The sequence below is a fragment of the Thalassophryne amazonica genome, chromosome 9, assembly GCF_902500255.1.
Source record: "Thalassophryne amazonica chromosome 9, fThaAma1.1, whole genome shotgun sequence".
Taxonomy (NCBI): Eukaryota; Metazoa; Chordata; class Actinopteri; order Batrachoidiformes; family Batrachoididae; genus Thalassophryne; species Thalassophryne amazonica.
Window position 1 is genome coordinate 59,221,578 of NC_047111.1, and position 23,809 is coordinate 59,245,386.

Here is a 23,809-nt window from a genome sequence, read left to right on the forward strand (position 1 = left end):
CCCCGGTAAGGTCTATTCCAGAGTACTGGAGAGGAGAATTCGACCGATGGTCGAACCTCGGATTCAGGAGGAGCAGTTTGGTTTTCGTCCTGTTCGCGGCACACTGGACCAGCTCTACACACTCCATTGGGTGCTCGAGGGTTCATGGGAGTTCGCCCAACCAGTCCACATGTGTTTTGTGGATCTGGAGAAGGTATTTGACTGTGTCCCTCGGGGCACCCTGTGGGGGGTGCTCCGGGAGTACGGGGTCCGGGTTCCTTTGCTAAGGGTTATCCGGTCCCTGTACGACCGCAGCAGAAGCTTTGTTCGCATTGCCGGTAGTAAGTCAAACCTGTTTCCAGTGCATGTTGGCCTCCGCCAGGGCTGCCCTTTGTCACCGGTTCTGTTCATTATCTTTATGGACAGAATTTCTAGGCGCAGCCAGGGTGTAGAGGGGGTCTGGTTTGGGAACCACAGAATCTCATCTCTGCTGTTTGCGGACAATGTGGTTCTGTTGGCTTCGTCAAATCAGGACCTTCAGCGTGTACTGGGGCGGTTTGCAGCCGAGTGTGAAGCGTCCGGGATGAAAATCAGCACCTCCAAATCCGAGGCCATGGTTCTCGACCGGAAAAAGGTGCTTTGCCCTCTTCAGGTCGGTGGAGTGTCCTTGCGTCAAGTGGAGGAGTTTAAGTATCTTGGGGTCTTGTTCACGAGTGAGGAATGGATGGAGCGTGAGATCGATAGACGGATCGGTACAGCATCTGCAGTGATGCGGTCGCTGTATCGGACCGTCGTGGTGAAGAGAGAGCTGAGTAGGGGGGCAAAGCTCCCGATTTACTTTATCGATCTACGTTCCGATCCTCACCTATGGTCATGAGATTTGGCTCATGACCGAAAGAACGAGATCGCGAGTACAAGCGGCTGAGATGAGTTTCCTCTGCAGAGTGGCTGGGCGCTCCCTTAGAGATAGGGTGTTGAGCTCGGTCACTCGGGAGGAGCTCGGAGTCGAGCCGCTGCTCCTCCACGTCGAAAGGAGTCAGCTGAGGTGGCTCGGGCATCTTTTCCGGATGCCCCATGGACGCCTCGCTGGAGAGGTGTTCCGGGCACGTCCCATTGGGAGGAGGCCCCGGGGAAGACCCAGGACACGCTGGAGGGACTGCATCTCTCAGCTGGCTTGGGAACGCCTTGGGGTTCCCCCGGAGGAGCTGGGGGAGGTGTGTGTGGATCGGGAGGTCTGGGCGGCTTTGCTTGAGCTGCTGCCCCCACGACCCGACTCCGGATAAAGCGGAAGAAAATGGATGGGTGGATAGTTAGCAGCTGCTTTCCCTCATTTAGTTTTCTTTCCCTCTCCTTTTTTCTCTTCTTTTTTGAAATCCGGACTTTGATTTTTTTAGGAAAGACATTTTTTTCAGTCTAAACACTAGGGCTGCAACTAACGATTATTTTAGTAATCAATTCATCGGTCGATTATTTTTTCGATTAATCGCTTTGGGGTTTTTTTTACGTACATGTGAGTTTTGCCATTATTTCTTTAAGTGAGTTATTATTAAAAGGCCTTTATCATGCAACATCAGCGTTTGAGCTTGTAACAAAGTTATGTTATATTCTCGTCAAAAACATACCTGGAGTAGTGTTTTGTTTTATTTTGCACATACATACATCACTGACGCACCGCAAAGAGATTTCTATAAGGTTTCACCCGATTATGAGCATTTTTAGATGCCTACAGCAACTATCTCAACCATTGACAACATAGCAAGAGTCCACAAAAGTATTTTAAAGGCCTGGCTAAAGTGTAATATGTGATCTTTAAAAACATATTTTCATGAAAAAGACACAAATGTGCAGTTGACTGCATTTTATTTTTTTCTTGTGTAAAAACATAGCTTAGATATGGTTTGACCGAAACAAATTGTCAATAAACTTAAATAAAACAGGGGTGAAGTGGAGGTTTAAGAGTCACTCTGTGTTCACAGAAAACAGTTACAGTGGTCCCTCGCTATAACGCGGTTCACCTTTTGCACCTCGCAGCTTCACATATTTTTTTTTTTGTGCAATTTTGCATGCTTTTTTTTTAACAGCGCATTGTGTTCTGTGTCCTGATCAGGCGGACTGGTCGCTGCACCGGTCGGCATCACCGCGATTGCTCTCACTGCCTCCGATGTGCTTAGTGAGTCTGCAGGCTCGGTAAGTGCAGCAGCGGGCCACTCACACCTCCCCCCCGTCTGCAGTGCGGAGCTGCGCCAAATCTGGCAGCAGGTCCAGAGACTGCGCTCGCTGTTTTGATGCGGATGTTGACCACAGCCGCAGAGCTCCGTGGCCACCGAGAGAGGACTCGGATTCTTTGCGGGTCCCACATCTGTACCTTTGGAGGCAGTGAGCGAAGGGAGAGTTCTGCGTGTGTCTCTTTATAATCTTCTCGCCCAGAAGAAAAAAGAGAGTGTTTACACAGGAGAGAAAAGTGAGAAAATGTTAATGCCTGTTTCAGACAAGTGTATAAAGTGTGTAGTGAGGGGTTTTACAGCCTTAAAACATCTATAATAATTGCAAAAAATAGCGCTGACTACTTTGCTGATTTTGCTTATCGTGGGTTATTTTTAGAATGTAACTCCCGCAATAAATGAGGGACCACTGTATTTATTTCTATATTTTTATTTATTTATGTTCATTGTTAGTTGGATTTATCTTTTCTGTTGTGTTTAATCAGGTTCTTTTGTGTCTTTCTCTAAAATTGTATTGTAGCATTACTGGTTATTATTACTATTATTGTTGCTGTTATTACTAATATATAAATAAAAAATATATTAAAAAATATTACAATTTGTAATACATTTGACTCTTTTACGGCAACAAATGCTGAGCCATGAATTATTATACAGAAAGCAAAAGCACACAAATGTGCTAACAGCTGCAACAGCTTAATGCTAACTTTAACATTGAAAACGCCATAGACATGCTAACGCGTTACCATCGGTCCCGTTTTTAAATTATGAAATACATCTATCAACTGTTTCAGAAGACCATAACATGTCAGATTAACATAAAAAGGTAAGTATTACTCAGACATATGCCCTTTGGGGTTTTAGCAGGGAAAAAATAAGATAAAGAGAAATAAAACAATGAATCAACAAAGCAGCAGATCAAAGCACTGCTTCGATCTGCGAATCACTGCTTCGATTGGTTCAAGGTTCAAAGTAAAGCCACGCTGCAGAATCTTGATTTATATGGAAGAAACAAAACATTTGCGGTAAAACAAGGTTATTTGTTACAACTAATTGATTTTGTGAAAAGTTAAATATTTTGTTAGCTATTTCAGAATGTGAATATTTTCTATATTCTCACTGAAAAGTTTCAAGGATTTATTTATTTTTATAAATTACAGCTTACAGATTTAAAAAATAGAAGAAATGCATCTCAAAATATAAATGTATCTCACACAATGTTATTAATATTTTATAAGATCAATCTTATAAAAGGATTTTTGATACAGAAATGTCAAACTTCTGCGAGTATGTTAATTCATGCACTCAGTACTTGGTTGGGTCTCCTTTTTCATGAATTTCTACATCATTGCAGCATGGCGTATGAAGCGATCAGCCTGTGGCGCTGGTGTGGTGTTCTGAAAGCCCCGGTTGTTTTGATAGCAGCCTTCAGCTCGTCTGTATTGTTGGGTTTGTAGTCTCTCTACTTCCTCTTGACAATACAATACTCCATGTGGGGAAATGTCTGTGAGGCTAGTAAAGTACAGTAATACTAGTAAACCACGAGCACCGTAGTTTAGACACTGTGAGCAGGTGCAGAGTCCTGGAAAAGGAAAAGACAGTCAGCATCTCCATAAAGTTTGTCAGCAGATGGAAGCATGAAGTGCTCTGAAATCTCCTCGTAGATGGCTGCATTGACTTCGGACTTGATAAAACACAGTCGACCAACACCAGCAGAAGACATGGCACCCCCAATTGTCCGTGACTGTAGAATTTCCGCAAGGAATTTAAGCAACTTGGACTCTGTGCCTCTGCACTCTTCCCCAGACTCTGGGACCTTGATTTCCACATGAAATGCAAAATTTACTGTGATCCGAAAAGAGGACTTTGGACCACTGAGCAACAGTCAAATTCTTTTTCTCCTTAGCCCAGGTTAGATGCTCCTGGCATTGTGTCTGGTTCAAGAGTGGCTTGACACTAGGACTGCAACACTTGTAGCCCATTTGCTGGACATTACCACTTACCACTGTCACCTGTGTGCTTGCTCTAGAGGTTAGTAAGGTTAGACCTTACTTGTGTGAAGCATCTTGAGTCAACTTTGTTGTGATTTGGCACTATATAAATGAAAATAAATTTAAATTGACATGTCTGTGCGTGGTGGCTCTTGATGCACTGACACCAGCCTCGGTCAACTCCTTGTGGCGCTCCTTCAAGTTCTTGAAATGGTTTTGCTTCCAGTGAGCTTTCCATGAATATGTTTGATACACCACTCTGTGAAGAGCCAACCCTTTCTACAATTACCTTCTGAAGCTCACCTTCCTTGTGGAGGGTGTCAGCGTGTGTCTTCTAGACAACTGTTAAGTCAGCAATCATTCTCATGATTGTAGTTGTGTGTACTTAACCGGACTGAGAGATTCATGATATTTATTCTACTCAAACTTGAAATGAAATATTGTTATATTTTGAGATGCTTTATTTAAACTGTAGGGCATAATTACCAAAATTTAAAATAAAATGCTTGAAAGGTCTTAGTGTGTGATGAGTTGAGAAAATTTTCACTTTCTGAAAACACAAATCTTTAACTTTCCCATGATATTAAGATGCATGTGTTAACCAAAATAATGTCTCTAAATTATAGTTAATGATTAATAAATGGTGCTTGTGCTTTAATCTGAGATGATTTCAAGTCAGCCAAATTTCAAGGAATCTTCAGTGAAGCAGTAAGCTGGTTGAAACATTGGCAGTCTCATGCCCTTCCTCCCCCCATGTTTAAGTTTTATTACTATATTATAATTACACTACGTAACAAATTTTTATTTTTGTTTTGTTCCTGGGTACACAGTGTGTTTTCCTAACCTGTTATGCCTTAAATAAATAGAAAATAGCTGTTATTCCACAGTAACTTTGCTTCTGTGTTCAGGACAACGATATTCTCGATTCGCCTTCACTACTACTGAGTAGTCTTCTAGAATATTCTTTAACCGCTAGAACGGTCCAGAATTTTCTAGAAGTTTCCAGAATTATCTAGAAATTTCAAGAAACTTTTAGAACTTTCTAGAACGTAAAAAAAAATAAAAAAATCAAAGTTTGTGCTGAAAGTAGTCGTTTTTCCATAGACTTTAGACATAAGCAGTTGAAATATAACACTTAGAAGCCAGGAACAAAAATTGTGTTACATAGTGTTATTTTTAATGGTAAAGCCAGCAAGTTTACCATGAGCTTTAAAGGTTTGGTGTCGGGTATATACTTTTGTTTCCATTCATGCATCTCTCTTCTGCCCACCAGGGAACCAAACTATGGGGTGGCCGGTTTGTGGGTGACACTGACCCCATCATGGAGAAGTTTAATGCCTCAATCTCCTATGACAAGAGGATGTGGGCTGCTGACATCAGGGGGAGTAAGGCTTACGTGAAGGCTCTGGAAAAAGCCAAGCTTGTCACGACTGATGAGATGAACAAAATATTGTGTGGGCTAGATGAGGTAAACTTACATAAGAGAAGCATGACGCTGTAATTTAGTTATTGCATCAAGAATTAAATCCTGCAACTTTACAAGTGCAGTCTGTCAGTATGCTTGTTTGTTTCCATGTTTATGAACCCGCAGGTCTTCATGGAGGCTTAAATCAATAAAATGGCTTTCAGCCAGCACATTACTGTCCCATCACATTTCTCTTGCAGTTGCATGCAAGGAAATGGAACACTAGTTGATTAGATGTTAATGTGCATCTGTCTGATCTAATTTATTATTTGTAGCTTCATAGAGAGAACAGTTGAAATGTGCAGTGTCATATAATTACCGTCTGTATAGTGCTATGGTAACAATGGTGTTATTATTTGTTCAGCTGTCATAAAAGCTACCATAGGCCATATACCCACACACAGGCAGTACACACATATATAATTTATTATTATTATTATTTTTGCCTTAAGCCCCTTTCACACCGTCCCAAATGTAGAATTGCATATCGTGGCGTACCCTCTATGCTGAGTTAAGCAGCTCTGCCCAGTTAAAGCAGCTCTACAGTGAGTTTTTGCTCCCTACACAGCAGTATGCTGAGGTCTATGCACATAGAACACAAAAAATTAAACCTGTTTAATTTTTTTTCTGTGTTGAGTGCTGGACGCAGAAAGCACACAGTTTTAAGCAGGTCTGCGCAACATAGCGCAACTACATGCAAGTCTGTGCAACACAGCGTTACTGAACACATCCAAAAACTGTGTGCATCCAAAGTGAATCAGCTGGAGAACAGGTGTAGTGCGTGTGTGTGGCTACATGATCACGCAGCCCACAGTGCCTCTGTGTGCTCAGAACACGTGTGTATGCTCAGAATAGGTAATCGAACCTCAACTCACAGAACAGAAACAGCAGGTCTTGGGGAAAAAAAGGAGCGGAGACTCAGCACTGGTTCTCTCTCTCTCTCTCTCTCTCTCTCTCTCTCTCTCTCTCTCTCTCTCTCTCTCTCTCTCTCTCTCTCTCTCTCTCTCTCTCTCGATTGCTGACAAGAAATGGGATCCATCATCACAGTCTGACGGACACACATCAACATAAAGCTCTTGGTTTTGGAAAACAAGTCTGAAAATATTTTTAATTCCTGTTGTGGCTGGAAACATAGCATTTTAAAACAGATACCTCTGTTTTTTCTTCTACAGCTGCGTTTTCTCAGAGGATGCCGGTGTCGTGCTCTGATCACATTTGATCAGGCCTGTTCAAACCTGAATAAGTGCTGTGACTCTTTAAAAACACAGTTGCTCTTGGTGTGATCAGACACCTGATTGCGGTCGACTGGCGCTTTCAAAGTTTAAATCATCACAGCGCTTCAATATTCAGGTCATCACAGACCTGATCAGATCAGCGGACCTGATCAGGAAGCAACCAGCGCTTTAAAAGTTTAAAGAGTCACAGCACTTCATTCACGGCAGCGTTTACCACAGCCAAATTCTTCAGCATTCTGTACACAATGATCCACCAAGATAAAAATAAAAAAAAGTTAAATTACTCTATTTCTGACCTGCACCACACCGTGCATTACTGACCTGAACCACTCGGTGGGCTGTTGGCATACGCTGGTCGTCACGGTGTGACAACTGCATTCAATTTTGCTAGCATTTTTAATAAATGGTTTGACAGAGCAGTTCATGGTTTAGAAAGTAGCTTCAGGGAAAAAATATATTAAGCTTATCTCTGTGTGTGGTCACATTTTTGTGAACATGATAAATCAATCATAGATTGATTTAAATTGTAGCTGATTGGTAAGATTGTAAATGTAGTAATGTTAAAATACAGACTTATTTTAATGTGCCTCAAGGCTTTGCACAGTACTTATGACAGGCTATGATACATGGATGTGGTAATTCTAAACTATGAAGTGCTGGCAGGATATTAGATAATTCAAGTGCCTCTTGTCTTGTTTTGTTTATGTTTTTTTTTTTTAAGAAAAAAAGATTTGGCCCAATGTAAAGTCTATCATTTACCCTTTCCTTTATAGATACATGAAGAATGGTCCAAAGATGAGTTTCTCATTAAAGATGGAGATGAAGACATTCATACTGCCAATGAGCGTAGGCTGAAGGTGAGGTATAGTCAGCTGAGTTTTAATCAGACTTTAATCAAGTGTTAGTCATTTGTCATTGGTTGTCAGTTATACTGATTTTACCAATGTAAAATCTAACTTTCTCTCTTTCTTGATAATATAAGCTTAACATCAAATTTATTCATGTTAATGTGTTAAAAAGAATTTGAGAGAACAATGTGGGGTCATAAAAAACTGTGGTTGTTTGATTATTTTCAAATACTTTGTGTTAACGTTGTGTAGCTACAACCCCAATTCCAATGAAGTTGGAACGTTGTTTAAAATATAAATAAAAACAATACAAATGGATGCCTGCAACATGTTTCAAAAAAGTTGGGAAGGGGCAACAAAAGACTGGGAAAGTTGATGAATGCTCAAAGAACACCTGTTTGGATAGAGGTGAGTGTCATGATTGGGCAGGAACACTTCAGAAAATCATTGTCAGTTAATACAGTTTGTCACTACATCTACAAGTACAAGTTAAAACTCTACCATGCAAAGTGAAAGTCATGCATCAACAACATCCAGAAACGCCACCTCCTTCTCTGGGCCCGAGCTCATTTGAAATGGACGGAAGCAAGGTGGAAACGTGTGCTGTGGTCTGATGAGTCCACATTTCAAATTGTTTTTGGAAATCATGGACGTTGTCTTCCAGACAAAAGAGGGAAAAGACCATCCAGATTGTTACCAGCGCAAAGTTCAAAAGTTAGCATCTGTGATGGTATGGGGGTGTGTTAGTGCCCATGGCATGGGCATCTTACGAGGGTAGGCTGAAAAGTTCTTTCAGCCTACCCTCGTATACATCTGTGATGGCACCATCAATTCTGAAAGGTACATCCAGGTTTTGGAGCAAGACATGTTGCCATCCAAGCAACGTCTTTTTCATGGACGTCCCTGCTTATTTCAGCAAGACAATGCCAAGTCACTTTCTGCACGTGTTACAACAGTGTGGCTTCATAGTTAAAGAGTGCGGGTACTAGACTGGCCTGCCTGCAGTCCAGGCCTGTCGCCCATTGAAAATGTGTGGCACATTATGAAGCACAAAATACAACAACGGAGACCCCGGACTGTTGAACAACTGAAGTCATACATCAAGCAAGAATGAGAAAGAATTCCACCTACAAAGCTTCAACAATTAGTGTCCTCAGTTCCCAAACGCTTATTGAGTGTTGTTAGAAGGAAAGGTGATGTAACACAGTGGTAAACATACCACTGTCCCAGCTTTTATGAAACGTGTTACAGGCATCCATTTCAAAATAGGCAACTATTTGAACAAAAACAAAGTTTATCAGTTTGAACATTAAATATCTTGTCTTTGTGGTGTATTCAATTGAGTATAGGTTGAAGAGGATTTGCAACTCGTATTCTGTTTTTATTTACATTTTACACGTCTCAACTTCATTGGAATTTGGGTTGTACTTCTGCTCTGATGATGATTTAATCCTTAGTTTATTTTTAGGAACTGATTGGTGCGCCTGCAGGAAAGCTGCACACTGGCAGGAGCAGAAATGACCAGGTTTGTGTTTTATCATGATAAAAATACAAAGTGAATTATAATCTGCAGTTGCTGGTTAAGAATGAGAGACTACTTGTGTGTCAGAACAGATCGTTTTTTTGAATTAACTTCACGTTGGACTTGTCGAAAAAATTGCTACTTGTATACTAATCAATAAGAAAATTTTCTGTCTGATTAAATAATTATTTGCAACAGAATTGATATCAACCGTGCTATTTTTGGCTCCTCCAGAAACACACAACTTCACACAGCACCGCCGCTGTAAACAGGAAAGCCAGATATAAACATTCCACCTGTCTTCTGTTTTATTTGAAGCGGATGATGAATGAGTGCTTCTTTGCTAGGATAGAGTCAGAGACAGCCATCTGCTATGCATCATTAATCTTGGTAATAAAAAAGAAAGGTGTTTCTTTTGGTGTTCAAGCTGTGATTTACAACAGCTTCATACTAAGACTGCGTTCAAGATTGCTCGGAAATCCCAAGTTAGAAACTTATAAAAACTGCATTCACTTGATAAACTGAAAACTATGGATGCATGTGGTAACAAATTCAAGTTTGGTTGTCTTACATGCAGTGGTGGGCACAGTCCCGCTAATCTGCTAACCACTAATTAGCGAACCTAACTTTTTTGTTAGTGGATTAGCTTTTCCAGTGGTGGACCCACTTCCAATAATCCGATAACAGATAATTATCGAAGATAATGTTTTCAGTATCGGATTATCTTTTTAGATAACTTAAAAAACCATTATCGGACCAATTATCTTCCGATTAATTTTTGTCCAATAACTTTTAAACCGATAAACAAAATTAACAAAGCTGAACAGCAACAAGCATCGCATAGTTATAACCTTTGCAAACAGAAGAGAACTGCTCGTATAAAAAGCATCTCAATCCTTTGCAAACAAAGGACAAACAGCCCCAAAAGGAAAAAGAAAAAAAAAAACATTTCCTTTAACACCATACCGATATGCTGGCAATATGACCTAAGTCATCCAGAGGCATACATTTTTAACTTATGGTTCAAATTTTAACCAAACTAAATTTGGACAAGTTATTTAAAATTACTGTCATGTCTGAAGTTTCATAAAGTAAAAATATCAGATATATGTTTTAGTTTTAAAGTAATGTGCTAATTTTTAAGGTTTTGTGAGCACATGCTGTGCCCCGCAGTGCATTGTGGGTAGGATGATGTAATCTCAGTACGTCATGACAGGACAAATGCATTTCAGACACGCTGTTCAGGCTCCACGGAAAACAGCATTAAACTCTAGTGCCTAAAACTCTCTTGAATATATTCTCTGCATTTATAGACGATTTTTTTAATTGCGTTTGTTAAATTCCACGCTTTTTAAATGTGAGCAGACAGGGATTATCTAGAATTTGTTTTGAAAGCCTCTACTGCCATCTAGCATCTACTGGCCAGTAGTGTTCATGGCAGTGTCTGGGAACCAGTAGATGGCAGTGTTCTATTTATTTTGACCCCGGTTATGTCAGATGATTGTCAAATCAACTTTTTTGCTTTGCAGATGGCTTTTTTTTTTTTTTTTTTTTTTTTTTTTTTTTTTACAAATGAAGTTTAAAACAAAACAACTGCAAAATAATAATAATAATATAATAATAATAATAATAACATTATTACAAGACAGCTCTGCAGTGTTTGCACAGGCACAGTGCGAACGGTTGGATGCTGCTTGTAGCTTTCAGCAGCAGGATAACCTCACGACGGCCGACCACAATAATATATCAAACAGGTTTGATTCTCATTCGACCATACGATCGGCGATCAGGAGGTGGTCGTCAGATGTTGACCGCAGCTTGATACACCATGAACACTACACGATGCAGGATGCACGATTAACCTGAAACTTGGTCCAAAAAATTCCTGCATGAAAAATCATCTCGCACACTGTAAAGCACGGTTTACAACATCAAATGAATGTTGTAAAGAGAGAATGTGGAGAGAATGTGCGCAAACATGCGCACATTCTCTCCACATGCAAAAAATTTTTGCGATGACACTTCCAGGGCTCCGTAAAAATGCCTGTTTTTACAAATAAAAAAATGGAATATTTTACAAAAGCACATTTAAACACCAACACACGACAGACGTTACATTAACGTGTTGGTTTACATAATGAATGACTGAACCAATCAGTTTTTAGCAGAGGCACGTTTACCCAGAATCCTTTGCGATCTGTCTCTTTGTTACAAAATGTCAGAATTAGTGCATTATTCAACATTAAATGATATATGTTATATTTTAACTTTGTACAAATGACAGAATTGACATTAATGGAGTTATTCTATCGGTATTAATGTTATTTATAAATCAACACCATAACTCAATATGACTTTATTTTTCAAGACCTCCGCATGACCGGAGCTTTGTCATTGATAGAGAGCTGGCTTTACGGCTGCTCTCAGGGTTCCTCTGTGTTGGGAGGGCTGTAATAAACAAGAGCTTCCAGCAGGGGCCGAATGTTGAAAGAAAAAAGTGTGGTCTCATTGTTTGGGTCTCGGGGTGCCTCTGTGCTCGGAGCACTGTAGTAAACAAGAGCTTCCAGCTGGGGCAGACTGTTGAAAGAAAAAAGTGTGGTCTTATTGTTTGGGTCTGTTGTTACTTTTAATATTATTAGAAGCTATTAATTTTGTTTTACTAGTAGTTGTAAATGTGCCAGAGATAATATTGGAATTTATCTGTTATTGGTTATCTGTAACTTCCGATACATTTTTGGGTGGTTTATTGTTTTATCTTTATCGAAGATAACTTTTCAGTTATCTGATTATCTGTTATCGAAGTTAAATTTTTGGTCATCTGTGCCCACCACTGAGCTTTTCAGATAATTTTGAAAACCATCAGCGGACCACTAAGCTAAATTTAGTTCCATATATATATATACACATTCAGTGTTGGTTTTCAGCCTTGCTGCTTACATGTAGACAGTTCTCCAGATTCTCTGAATCTTCTGATTATATTATGGACTGTAGATGATGGAATCCCTAAATTCCTTGCAATTGAACGTTGAGCAACATTGTTCTTTAACTGTTGGACTATTTTTTCACACAGTTGTTCACAAAGTGGTGATCCTCACCCCATCTTTGCTTGTGAATGGCTGAGCCTTTTGGGGATTCTCCTTTTATACACAAAAAACTCACCTGTTTCCAACAGGTGTTCTTTGAGCATTCATCAACTTTCCCAGTCTTTTGTTGCCCTGTCCAAACTTTTTTGAAATATGTTGCAGGCATCCATTTCAACATGAGCAAATGTTTGCACAAAAACAACAAAGTTTATCAGTTTGAACATTAAATATCTTGTTTTTGTGGTGTATTCAGTTGAATATAGGTTGAAGAGGATTTGCAAATCGTATTCTGTTTCTAATTACATTTTACACAATGTCCCAACTTCATTGGAATTGCAGCTAGGACAGTACTGGGTATGACATCTGGACAGTGGAAGGAAGACAAAGAGACTTGGTGGTGGAATGAAGAGGTCCAGAAAAGCATAAGGAGAAAGATGTTGGGAAAGTGAAGTACACGGACCCACGACAGGGGGCGTGAATGAACGGCCAATAGGAAGTCCGAATAAATTACAATTTATTCTGCAAATGTGCACAACAACCCAATATGCTTTTAGTCTGTCAGTCAATCTACACGAAAGGTGACGCGTGGGCAGGCCCGAGGGTAGGAGACGCCTATCCAGAGAAGAGCCGGGACCCACGAGGTTCCACCGCCAACGGAGACCTGCAATAAACCGGAGCTGCCAAGTCCGGAGTCCCCAGGTGGCCACTGCTCCCAGCTGTCAGATCCGGTGCTGCTGGCGGGAACAGACACAGGTTATAGGTGGGTGTGTGTACACCCAGCAACAGTCAGCAAAAAGTTCAGTTCCTCTCCTGAGGGAAAAATCCACCACTCCCAGAAAACAAGAACACTGAAAACATGCAGTGCCTAATGTAATACTTAGAAAGTTAGGAAAGTGAGGAGTGGAAACGCCAGCTTCTCCAAACTTCCACAAACCCAGCTCCAAGCTGTAAGTATACAAAATGATCACGACTGCAAAGATCAGAAGCAAAACATGTGCGTACGGCACAAGACGGCTGAGTCGGTTACCTGACGGGTAAGCTGATAACTCAGCAGGGTTCTGATGATTCTCCCAGGCTTTTATGGTGGTGGTGATGATGACTGACAGCTGTCAGTGTTGGCGCACCTGGAGCTCCTGTGAGGTGGCTGCGCCCTCTGGTGCCTGAAACCCGACAACAGGCAGGGCGTCCTCTGATGGTGAGCCAGCAGTACCTCCTCTTCGGGCGGCCCACACAACAGGACCCCCCCCAAACGGGCACCTCCTGGTGCCCGACCAGGCTTGTCGGGGTGTCGTTGGTAGAACTCGGCCAGGAGGGCCGGATCCAGGATGAAGCTCCTCTTCACCCAGGAGCGCTCTTCGGGTCTGTACACCTCCCAATCCACCAAATACTGGAACCCCCGACCCCTCTGGCGAACATCAAGGAGCCTTCTCACCGCCCATGCAGGCTCCCCGTCGATGATGCGGGCAGGAGGCGGCGTTGGTCCGGGGGTGCAGAGGTCGGATGTGTGGCAGGGCTTGATTTTGGAGACATGAAATACCGGATGGATCCGCAGTGAAGCTGGGAGTTTAAGCTTCACTGCGGCTGGACTGATGACTTTGAGGATGGGAAATGGTCCGATAAATCTGTCAACTTTGGTGAGTCCGTGTGCAGAGGAATGTTCTTTGTGGATAGCCAGACCTCCTGCCCGGGCTGGTAAGCGGGGGCCGGGGTGCGTCGGCGATCTGCATGGCCCTTCACCCTCGTCCGGGCTTTCAGAAGGGCAGAGCGGGCCGTTTGCCACACCCAACGGCACCTTCTGAGGTGGGCCTGGACCGGAGGGCATTGACCTCACCCTCCACAGCCGGAAACAATAAGGGCTGATACCCCAAGCACGCTTCGAAGGGGGAGAGGACGGTCGCCGATGAGACTTGGCTGTTGTGGGCGTACTCGATCCAGGCCAGATGTTGACTCCAGGCCGTTGGGTGCGCGGAGATCACACATCTTAGGGCCTGTTCCAGATCTTGATTAGCTCGCTCTGGTTGTCCATTAGTCTGGGGGTGGTACCCGGATGAGAGGCTCACGGTGGCCCCCAGTTCCCTACAGAAACTCCTCCAGACTTGCGAGGAGAACTGGGGACCACGGTCGGAGACGATGTTCGTGGGGATACCATGCAGACGCACGACGTGGTGGACCAGGAGGTCTGCAGTCTCCTGGGCCGTCGGCAGCTTCGGGAGGGCCACGAAGTGGGCCGCCTTGGAGAATCGGTCCACTATCGTTATGATGGTCGTCATTCCCTGGCACGCAGGGAGACCCGTGACGAAGTCCAGGCCTATATGGGATCAGGGGCGTTGAGGCACCGGCAATGGCTGGAGGAGTCCTCTCTCTGCTTGGTGAACAGCCTTGCCCCTGGCACAGGTGGTGCAGGCCCGGACATACTCCCGGACATCGGCTTCCACGGACGCCCACCAGAATCGCTGCCGGACCACTGCCACGGTTCTTTGCACCCCTGGATGGCTCTTGCGTCTGGTGGGACGTAGTGTCTGTTTGAAGGTCCACCGCCGGGGTCTGGGTGACGCGTCAGGGCCTCCCTGACGAGGTTTTCCACGTCCCACGTGAAGGTGGCGACGATAGTGGACTCCGGGATGATGGTGTCAGGTGGATCCGACAGCTCTGTTCTGACCTCCTCTTCATGCACCTGGGACAGTGCGTCAGACCATTGGTTTTTGGTCCCGGGGCGGTATGTTATCTGGACGTCAAAGCGTCCAAAGAACAGTGACCAACGGGCTTGCCTGGGGTTCAGACGCTTAGCGGTCCGGATGTACTCCAGGTTCCGATGGTCAGTGAAAACCGTGAATGGAACCACAGCTCCCTCCAACAAGTGTCTCCACTCCTCCAGGGCCTCTTTCACCGCCAGGAGCTCCCGATTGCCGACGTCATAGTTCTGTTGTGCTGGGGTCAACCTACGGGAAAAATAAGCACAAGGGTGGAGGACCTTATCGGACTCCCCGCTCTGGGACAGCACGGCTCCTATCCCTGAGTCAGAGGCATCCACTTCAACAATAAACTAGCGGCTAGTATCGGGCTGCACCAGAACTGGCGGAGTTGAGAACCAGCGTTTCAACTCCCTAAACGCGGCTTTGCACCGATCCGACCAGGTGAAGGGGACTTTTGGGGAGGTCAGGGCTGTCAGGGGACCAACCACCTGACTGTAGCCCTTGATGAACCTCCTATAGAAATTCGCGAAGCCGAGAAACTGTTGCAGCTTTCTACGGCTTGCCGGTTTGGGCCAATCTCTCACCGCCGCAACCTTGGCTGGATCGGGTGCGACGGAGTTGGAGGAGATGATAAACCCCAAGAAGGACAAAGAAGTACGGTGGAACTCGCACTTCTCACTCTTCACAAACAGCCGGTTCTCCAACAACCGCTGCAGGACCTGACGTACATGCTTCACATGGGTCTCAGGATCCAGGGAGAAGATGAGGATATCGTCCAGGTATACAAAAACGAACCGATGCAGGAAGTCCCGCAAGGCGTCATTTACCAACGCTTGGAACGTCGCGGGGGCGTTAGTGAGGCCTAACGGCATGACCAGGTACTCAAAGTGACCTAACGGGGTGTTAAATGTCGTCTTCCATTTGTCTCACTTCCTGATCCGAACCAGGTGATACGCATTCCTAAGATCCAGCTTTGTGAATATTTTGGCTCCATGCAGGGGCGTGAACACTGAATCCAATAGGGGCAACGGGTATCGGTTGCGAACTGTAATCTCGTTCAGCCCTCTATAATCCATGCATGGACGGAGTCCGCCGTCCTTCTTGCCCACAAAAAAGAAACCAGCACCTAACGGGGAGGAAGAGTTCCGGATTAACCCAGCAGCTAAAGAGTCCCGGATGTAGGTCTCCATTGATTCGTGCTCAGGGCGTGAGAGATTGTACAGTCTACTGGAGGGATACTCAGCGCCCGGAATCAAATCAATGGCACAATGATGCGGTCGGTGCGGGGGAAGGGTGAGTGCCAGATCTTTGCTGAAAACGTCAGCAAGATCATGGTACTCAGCCGGCACCGCTGTAAGGGTGAGGAGAACACGGACCTCCTCTTTAGCAGTCGCACCGGGTGGGACCGAGGATCTTAAACACTTCCGGTGGCAGGTTTCGCTCCATTGAGCCACAACCCCAGTCGGCCAATCGATCCGAGGATTGTGCTTACTCATCCATGGATAACCCAAAATAATTCTGGAGGTAGAATGTATTGCAAAAAACACAATCTCCTCCCTGTGGTTTCCAGACACAACCAGTGTTAAGGGCTGTGTCTGGTGTGTTATTAATGGAAGAAGGGTGCCATCTAGTGCCTGTACCTTCAGTGGTGAAGGAAGGGCCACTACAGGGAGCCCTACTTCCTTAGCCCATCTGCTATCAAGCAGATTCCCCTCTGTCCCCATGTCGATGAGTGCTGGGGCATGAAGGGTTAAATCCTCACAGAGGCTCATAACTGGGACTCGTGTGGATTTTCGTGTTTTTCCCGCGTGTATGATGGCTCACCCTTAGCCCAGTCTCTAAGGGCGAGCGTTGTCATTTTGACCGCTTGGGGCAGTTTTTCTGCTTATGCTCACTCGAGCCACAGTAAAAACACTCTCCGTGTGCCAGCCTCCTTTGTCTGTCATTCAATCTCAATTCAGCCCTGCTCGTGTCCCTAACATCGTCAGCAGGGGGAGCTGTTGTCACGCGGAACGCTCTGGCTTTGGAACGGGGGGAGGACGGCGCTGCTTCAGACCCGGAAGGGAGAGGGACGGCGCATGCCTGGTCACGCCCCTCGTCTCGCTCCGTCGACGTTCTTCTAATCGGTTGTCTAACCGTATAACCAGGTCGATAAGCCCGTCTAAATCCCGCGGCTGATCCTTCGCCACCAGGTGCTCCTTTAGGGCCGGAGACAGCCCCCTGATAAAGGCGGCGCGGAGCGCTACCGAATTCCAGCCAGCTCTCGCTGCCGCAACGCGGAAGGCGACTGAATACTCAGCGGCGCTCCGGCGCCCCTGTCGGATTGACAGTAGCACAGTTGAAGTGGATTCGCCTCTGTACGGATGATCAAACACCTGTCGAAACTCCCTGATAAACTCAGTGTACATCAACAGGAGCCGTGAGCTCTGCTCCCAGAGCGCCGTAGCCCAGGCGCGTGCCTTGCCTCGAAGCAAATTAATCACAAAAGCCACCCAGCTGTGGTCTGACGCGTACATCACGGGGCGTAGTGAAAAAACGAGTGCGCACTGCATCAGAAAGTCCGCGCATGTTTCGACACAACCCCTGTATGGTTCCGGGGGGCTAATGTAAGCTTCGGGAGAAGGGGGGGGGGGGGGGGGGAGACCTTTGAACTACCATTGGATCATCATTATTGAGCAACAGGCCCGCAGGAGGGGTGGCTGCAGCCGCGTCTGATGCGCGCGCCTCTACCTGAGCGGTGAGAGCCTCCATCCTGTGGGTGAGGTGAATATCTTGCTCGGTCAACAGATCTAACCGAGCCATAGAGTTAGTGAGGAGGCGCTGCAGCTCACCCAACTCACCTCCTGGTGGAGCCTGCGCACCTTGCATTGCCATTGGTGGTTCAGTCGGTGGTGAACGCCCCTCGGAGTCCATGACGTGGCCAAGTTATCCTGTTGGGAAAGTGAAGTACACGGACCCACGACTGGGGCGTGAATGAACGGCCAATAGGAAGTCCGAATAAATAACAATTTATTCTGCAAATGTGCACAACAACCCAATATGCTTTTAGTCTGTCAATCAATCTAAACAAAAGGTGACGCGTGGGCAGGCCCGAGGGTAGGAGACGCCTATCCAGAGAAGAGCCGGGACCCACGAGGTTCCACCGCCAACGGAGACCTGCAATAAACCGGAGCCGCCAAGTCCTGAGTCCCCAGTTGGCCACCGCTCCCAGCTGTCAGATCTGGTACTGCTGGTAGGAACAGACACAGGTTATAGGTGGGTGTGTGTACACCCAGCAACAGTCAGCAAAAAGTTCAGTTCCTCTCCTGAGGGAAAAATCCACCACTCCCAGAAAACAGGAACACTGAAAACGTGCAGTGCCTAATGTAATACTTAGAAAGTTAGGAAAGTGAGGAGTGGAAACGCCAGCTCCTCCAAACTTCCACAAACCCAGCTCCAAGCTGTAAGTATACAAAATGATCATGACTGCAAAGATCAGAAGCAAAACATGTGCGTACGGCACAAGACGGCTGAGTTGGTTACCTGACGGGTAAGCTGATAACTCGGCAGGGTTCTGATGATTCTCCCAGGCTTTTATGGTGGTGATGATGATGACAATGATGACTGACAGCTGTCAGTGTTTGCGCACCTGGAGCTCCTGTGAGGTGGCTGCGCCCTCTGGTGCCTGAAACCCGACAGCAGGCAGGGCGCCCTCTGGTGGTGAGCCAGCAGTACCTCCTCTTCTGGCGGCCCACACAACAAAAGAGGTTGGCGAAAAAGTTGTGGGATAGTCGGAGAGATGAAGAAAGTAGACAGGAGTACAAGGAGATGCGGCGTAAGATGAAAAGAGAAGTGGCAAAAGCGAAGGTAAAGGCATATTGCGAACTGTACAAGAAGTTGAATAGTAAGGAAGGAGAAAAGGACTTGTACCGATTGGCCAGACAAAGGGACAGACTTGGAAAGGATGTGCAGCGGGTTAGGGTGGTAAAAGATGCACATGGTAATGTGCTGACAAGTGAGGAGTGTGTGCTGAGAAGGTAGAGGGAATATTTTGAAGAGCTGATGAATAAAGAAAATGAGCGAGAGAAAAGGCTGGATGTTGTGGTGAGAGTAAATCAGGAAGTACAAGAGATTAGTAAGGAAGAAGTGAGGGCTGCTATGAAGAGGATGAAGAGTGGAAAGGCAGTTGGTCCAGATGACATTCCAGTGGAGGCATGGAAATGTCTAGGAGAGATGGCAGTAAAGTTTCTAACCAGATTGTTTAATAAAATCTTGGAAAGTGAGAGGATGCCTGAGGAGTGGAGACGAAGTGTGCTGGTTCCTATTTTCAAGAACAAGGGTGATGTGCAGTGCTGCAGTAACTACAGAGGCATAAAGTTGATCAGCCACAGCATGAAGTTATGGGAAAGAGTAGTAGAAGCTAGGCTTAGAAAACAGGTGAAGATCTGTGAGCAGCAATATGTTTTCATGGCGAGAAAGAGCACTACAGATGCAATGTTTGCTCTGAGAATATTGTTGGAGACGTACAGAGAAGGCCAGAAAGAGTTACATTGTGTGTTTGTGGACTTAGAAAAAGCTTATGATAGGGTGCCAAGAGAAGAGCTGTGGTATTATATGAGGAAGTCTGGAGTGGCAGAGAAGTATGTTAGGGTAGTGCAGGACATGTACAAGAATAGTGTGACAGTGGTGAGATGCGCAGTCGGAGTGACACTCATTCAAGGTGGAGGTGGAATTACACCAAGGATCAGCTCTGAGTCTTTTCTTGTTTGCAGTGGTGATGGACAGGTTGAAGGATGAGATCAGACAGGAGTCCCCATGGACTATGATGTTTGCAGATGACACTGTGATCTGTAGTGAGAGTAGAGAGCAAGTTGAGTCTAGTCTGGAGAGGTAGAGATATGCTTTGGAGAGAAGGGGAATGAAAGTCAGTAGAAGCAAGACTGAGTACATGTGTGTGAATGGGAGGGAGCCCAGTGGAATAGTGCAGTTACAAGGAGTAGAAGTGGTGAAAGTAGATGAGTTTAAATATTTGGGGTCAACTGTTCAAAGTAATGGTGAGTGTGGTAAAGAGGTGAAGAAGAGAGTGCAGGCAGGGTGGAGTGGGTGGAGAAAGGTGGCAGGAGTGATTTGTGACCGAAGAATATCAGCAAGAGTGAAGGGGAAAGTTTACAGGACAGTAGTGCAGTTCAGCTATGTTGTACAGTTTAGAAGGTGGCACTAACAAAAAAGACAGGAGGCGGAGCTGGAGGTGGCAGAGCTCAAGCTGGTGAGATTCTGTTTGGGAGTGACAAGAATGGACAAGATTAGGAATGAACATAACAGAGGGACAGCTCAGGTGGGACGGTTTGGAGACAAAGTCAGAGAGGCGAGGTTGAGATGGTTTGGATATGTGCAGAGGAGGGACCCAGAGTACAACCCCTGGCAAAAATTATGGAATCACTGGCCTCGGAGGATGTTCATTCAGTTGTTTAATTTTGTAGAAAAAAAGCAGATCACAGACATGACACAAAACTAAAGTCATTTCAAATGGCAACTGTCTGGCTTTAAGAAACACTATAAGAAATCAGGAAAAAAAATTGTGGCAGTCAGTAATGGTTACTTTTTTAGACCAAGCAGAGGGAAAAAATATGGAATCACTCAATTCTGAGGAAAAAATTATGGAATCATGAAAAAGAAAAGAATGCTCCAACACATCACTAGTATTTTGTTGCACCACCTCTGACTTTTATAACAGCTTGCAGTCTCTGAGGCATGGACTTAATGAGTGACAAACAGTACTCTTCATCAATCTGACTCCAACTTTCTCTGATTGCTGTTGCCAAATCAGCTTTGCAGGTTGGAGCCTTGTCATGGAATAAGGAGTGTTACTACAGCTTTAAGGATGGCCCACAATGGCGCACGGCGTGCCACGCTCTGAGCTGCCATCGAGAGGCAGAAACCACCACATCATTTCTAAACGGATCGCTGTGTGGTGCCTATCTCAGCTTTCAGTGCTTACCAGTCGAGTGAGTATAAGATAAATTGTGGAGAGCTGGGCATGTCCCAACTTGTCCTCTAACACTCCGAAACAGAGGTGTTCCTTTGTCTCGCTTCATCAGCGAATCGGTCGTGATGCGCGAAGCCTCCGCACGGCTTTCCATGACAAAATCTCTTGTTAAAAGTGAAATCTGCCGGAAAATGGCTGATGTCCAGCCCTTGTGATAACCAGAGAAATTGCACACGACGGTTCCGGCGCCACACAGCGATCCGTTTAGAAATGATGTGGTGGTTTCTGCCTCTCGATGGTGGCCTGGAGCGCGGCATGCCGTGCGCAATTGTGGGCCGTCCTTAAAGCTGTAGTAACACTCCTTATTCTCTGTGAAGCCCGTAAAATTTTCACCGAAAGCCAGATAAATTTTTCGAATGGTTTCCAGCTGCCTGTCTCTAACATTTTCTGAAAAAATTCTGATGGAAAAAAATCCCATATCATTCCGCCATTTCCTCGCAATGAAACAACAACGAGAGGGGTGGACCAGTGCTCACGCAAAGCCTGGCCACAGGTGAATGACGCAACCGACAGGCGTGGAAAAACTCACGCATGCGCACGAAGGTTCAAGCTTGGCTGACGTAAAAACATATGAATCAAATCCATATCGTTTTTGAAAAAAATAAAAAGGTACGATACTTTTCTAACAGACCTCATACATATATATATATATACACACTCAACAAAAATATAAACGCAACACTTTTGGTTTTGCTCCCATTTTGTATGAGATGAACTCAAAGATCTAAAACTTTTTCCACATACACAATATCACCATTTCCCTCAAATATTGTTCACAAACCAGTCTAAATCTGTGATAGTGAGCACTTCTCCTTTGCTGAGATAATCCATCCCACCTCACAGGTGTGCCTTATCAAGATGCTGATTAGACACCATTATTAGTGCACAGGTGTGCCTTAGACTGCCCACAATAAAAAGCCACTCTGAAAGGTGCAGTTTTATCACACAGCACAATGCCACAGATGTCACAAGATTTGAGGGAGCGTGCAATTGGCATGCTGACAGTAGGAATGTCAACCAGAGCTGTTGTTCGTGTATTGAATGTTCATTTCTCTACCATAAGCCGTCCCCAAAGGCGTTTCAGAGAATTTGGCAGTACATCCAACCAGCCTCACAATCGCAGACCACGTGTAACCACACCAGCCCAGGACCTCCACATCCAGCATGTTCACCTCCAAGATCATCTGAGAACAGCCACTCGGACAGCTGCTGAATCAATCGGTTTGCATAACCAAAGAATTTCTGCACAAACTGTCAGAAACCGTGTCAGGGAAGCTCATCTGCATGCTCGTCGTCCTCATCAGGGTCTCGACCTGACTCCAGTTCGTCGTCATAACCGACTTGAGTGGGCAAATGCTCACATTCGCTGGCGTTTGGCACGTTGGAGAGGTGTTCTCTTCACGGATGAATCCCGGTTCACACTGTTCAGGGCAGATGGCAGACAGCGTGTGTGGCGTCGTGTGGGTGAGCGGTTTTCTGATGTCAATATTGTGGATCCAGTGGCCCATGGTGGCGGGGGGGTTATGGTATGGGCAGGCGTCTGTTATGGACGAAGAACACAGGTGCATTTTATTGATGGCATTTTGAATGCACAGAGATACCGTGACGAGATCCTGAGGCCCATTGTTGTGCCATACATCCAAGAACATCACCTCATGTTGCAGCAGGATAATGCATGGCCCCATGTTGCAATGATCTGTACACAATTCTTGGAAGCTGAAAATGTCCCAGTTCTTGCATGGCCGGCATACTCACCGGACATGTCATCCATTGAGCATGTTTGGGATGCTCTGGACCGGTGTATACGACAGCGTGTACCAGTTCCTGCCAATATCCAGCAACTTCGCACAGCCATTGAAGAGGAGTGGACCAACATTCCACAGGCCACAATTGACAACCTGATCAACTCTATGCGAAGGAGATGTGTTGCACTGCATGAGGCAGATGGTGGTCACACCAGATACTGACTGGTATCCCCCCCCTCCAATAAAACAAAACTGCACCTTTCAGAGTGGCCTTTTATTGTGGACAGTCTAAGGCACACCTGTGCACTAATCATGGTGTCTAATCAGCATCTTGATATGGCACACCTGTGAGGTGGGATGGATTATCTCAGCAAAGGAGAAGTGCTCACTATCACAGATTTAGACTGGTTTGTGAACAATATTTGAGGGAAATGGTGATATTGTGTATGTGGAAAAAGTTTTAGATCTTTGAGTTCATCTCATACAAAATGGGAGCAAAACCAAAAGTGTTACGTTTATATTTTTGTTGAGAGTGTGTGTGTGTGTGTGTGTGTGTGTGTGTATGTATATATATATGGTGTAATTTTGCTTTTCTTTTGATTTACACATGAATGATTTTGAATTAAATTTGGAAATGTACACTTTGAGTCAATAACTGTCAATTTCAGTATGTCGTGGTGGGTAATTAAGGTGTGGGGGAATGGGGGGCATGCGCTGGTATCGCTGCATCCACCACACCACAGATTGCCTTGTGTCCTGGATGGCATCCACCCAGGCAGAAACCCTGTGCATTCCCACCTCTTGAAAGGAAAGGTCCATCCACTGCATCCAGGTCAAACATGGGCATCTCCTTGGCCTTCTACAGTTGCTGGAGTCCTTAACACTTGGGCATCCCTGTGTTGGATCGTACACAGAGAAACATGGCCAAAATGTCATAGTTGACACTTCCTCACAATGTAAATGATGCACTCAAGACGTAATACACTTCATCTTGTCTTTAT

At 45.0% G+C, this 23,809-nt stretch overlaps 1 protein-coding gene across 2 annotated transcripts in view; it reads left to right on the plus strand.

Annotated features, from left to right (window-relative positions):
• Positions 1-23,809, plus strand: part of LOC117517196 (argininosuccinate lyase-like) — an 87,967-nt gene that overhangs the window by 34,605 nt on the left and 29,553 nt on the right. For both annotated transcript variants that reach the window (XM_034178133.1, XM_034178134.1), the window contains exons 2-4: positions 5,466-5,660; positions 7,666-7,749; positions 9,209-9,265. In XM_034178133.1, the coding sequence (XP_034034024.1) occupies positions 5,466-5,660; positions 7,666-7,749; positions 9,209-9,265 (336 nt within the window). The remainder of the gene's footprint in view (positions 1-5,465; positions 5,661-7,665; positions 7,750-9,208; positions 9,266-23,809) is intronic.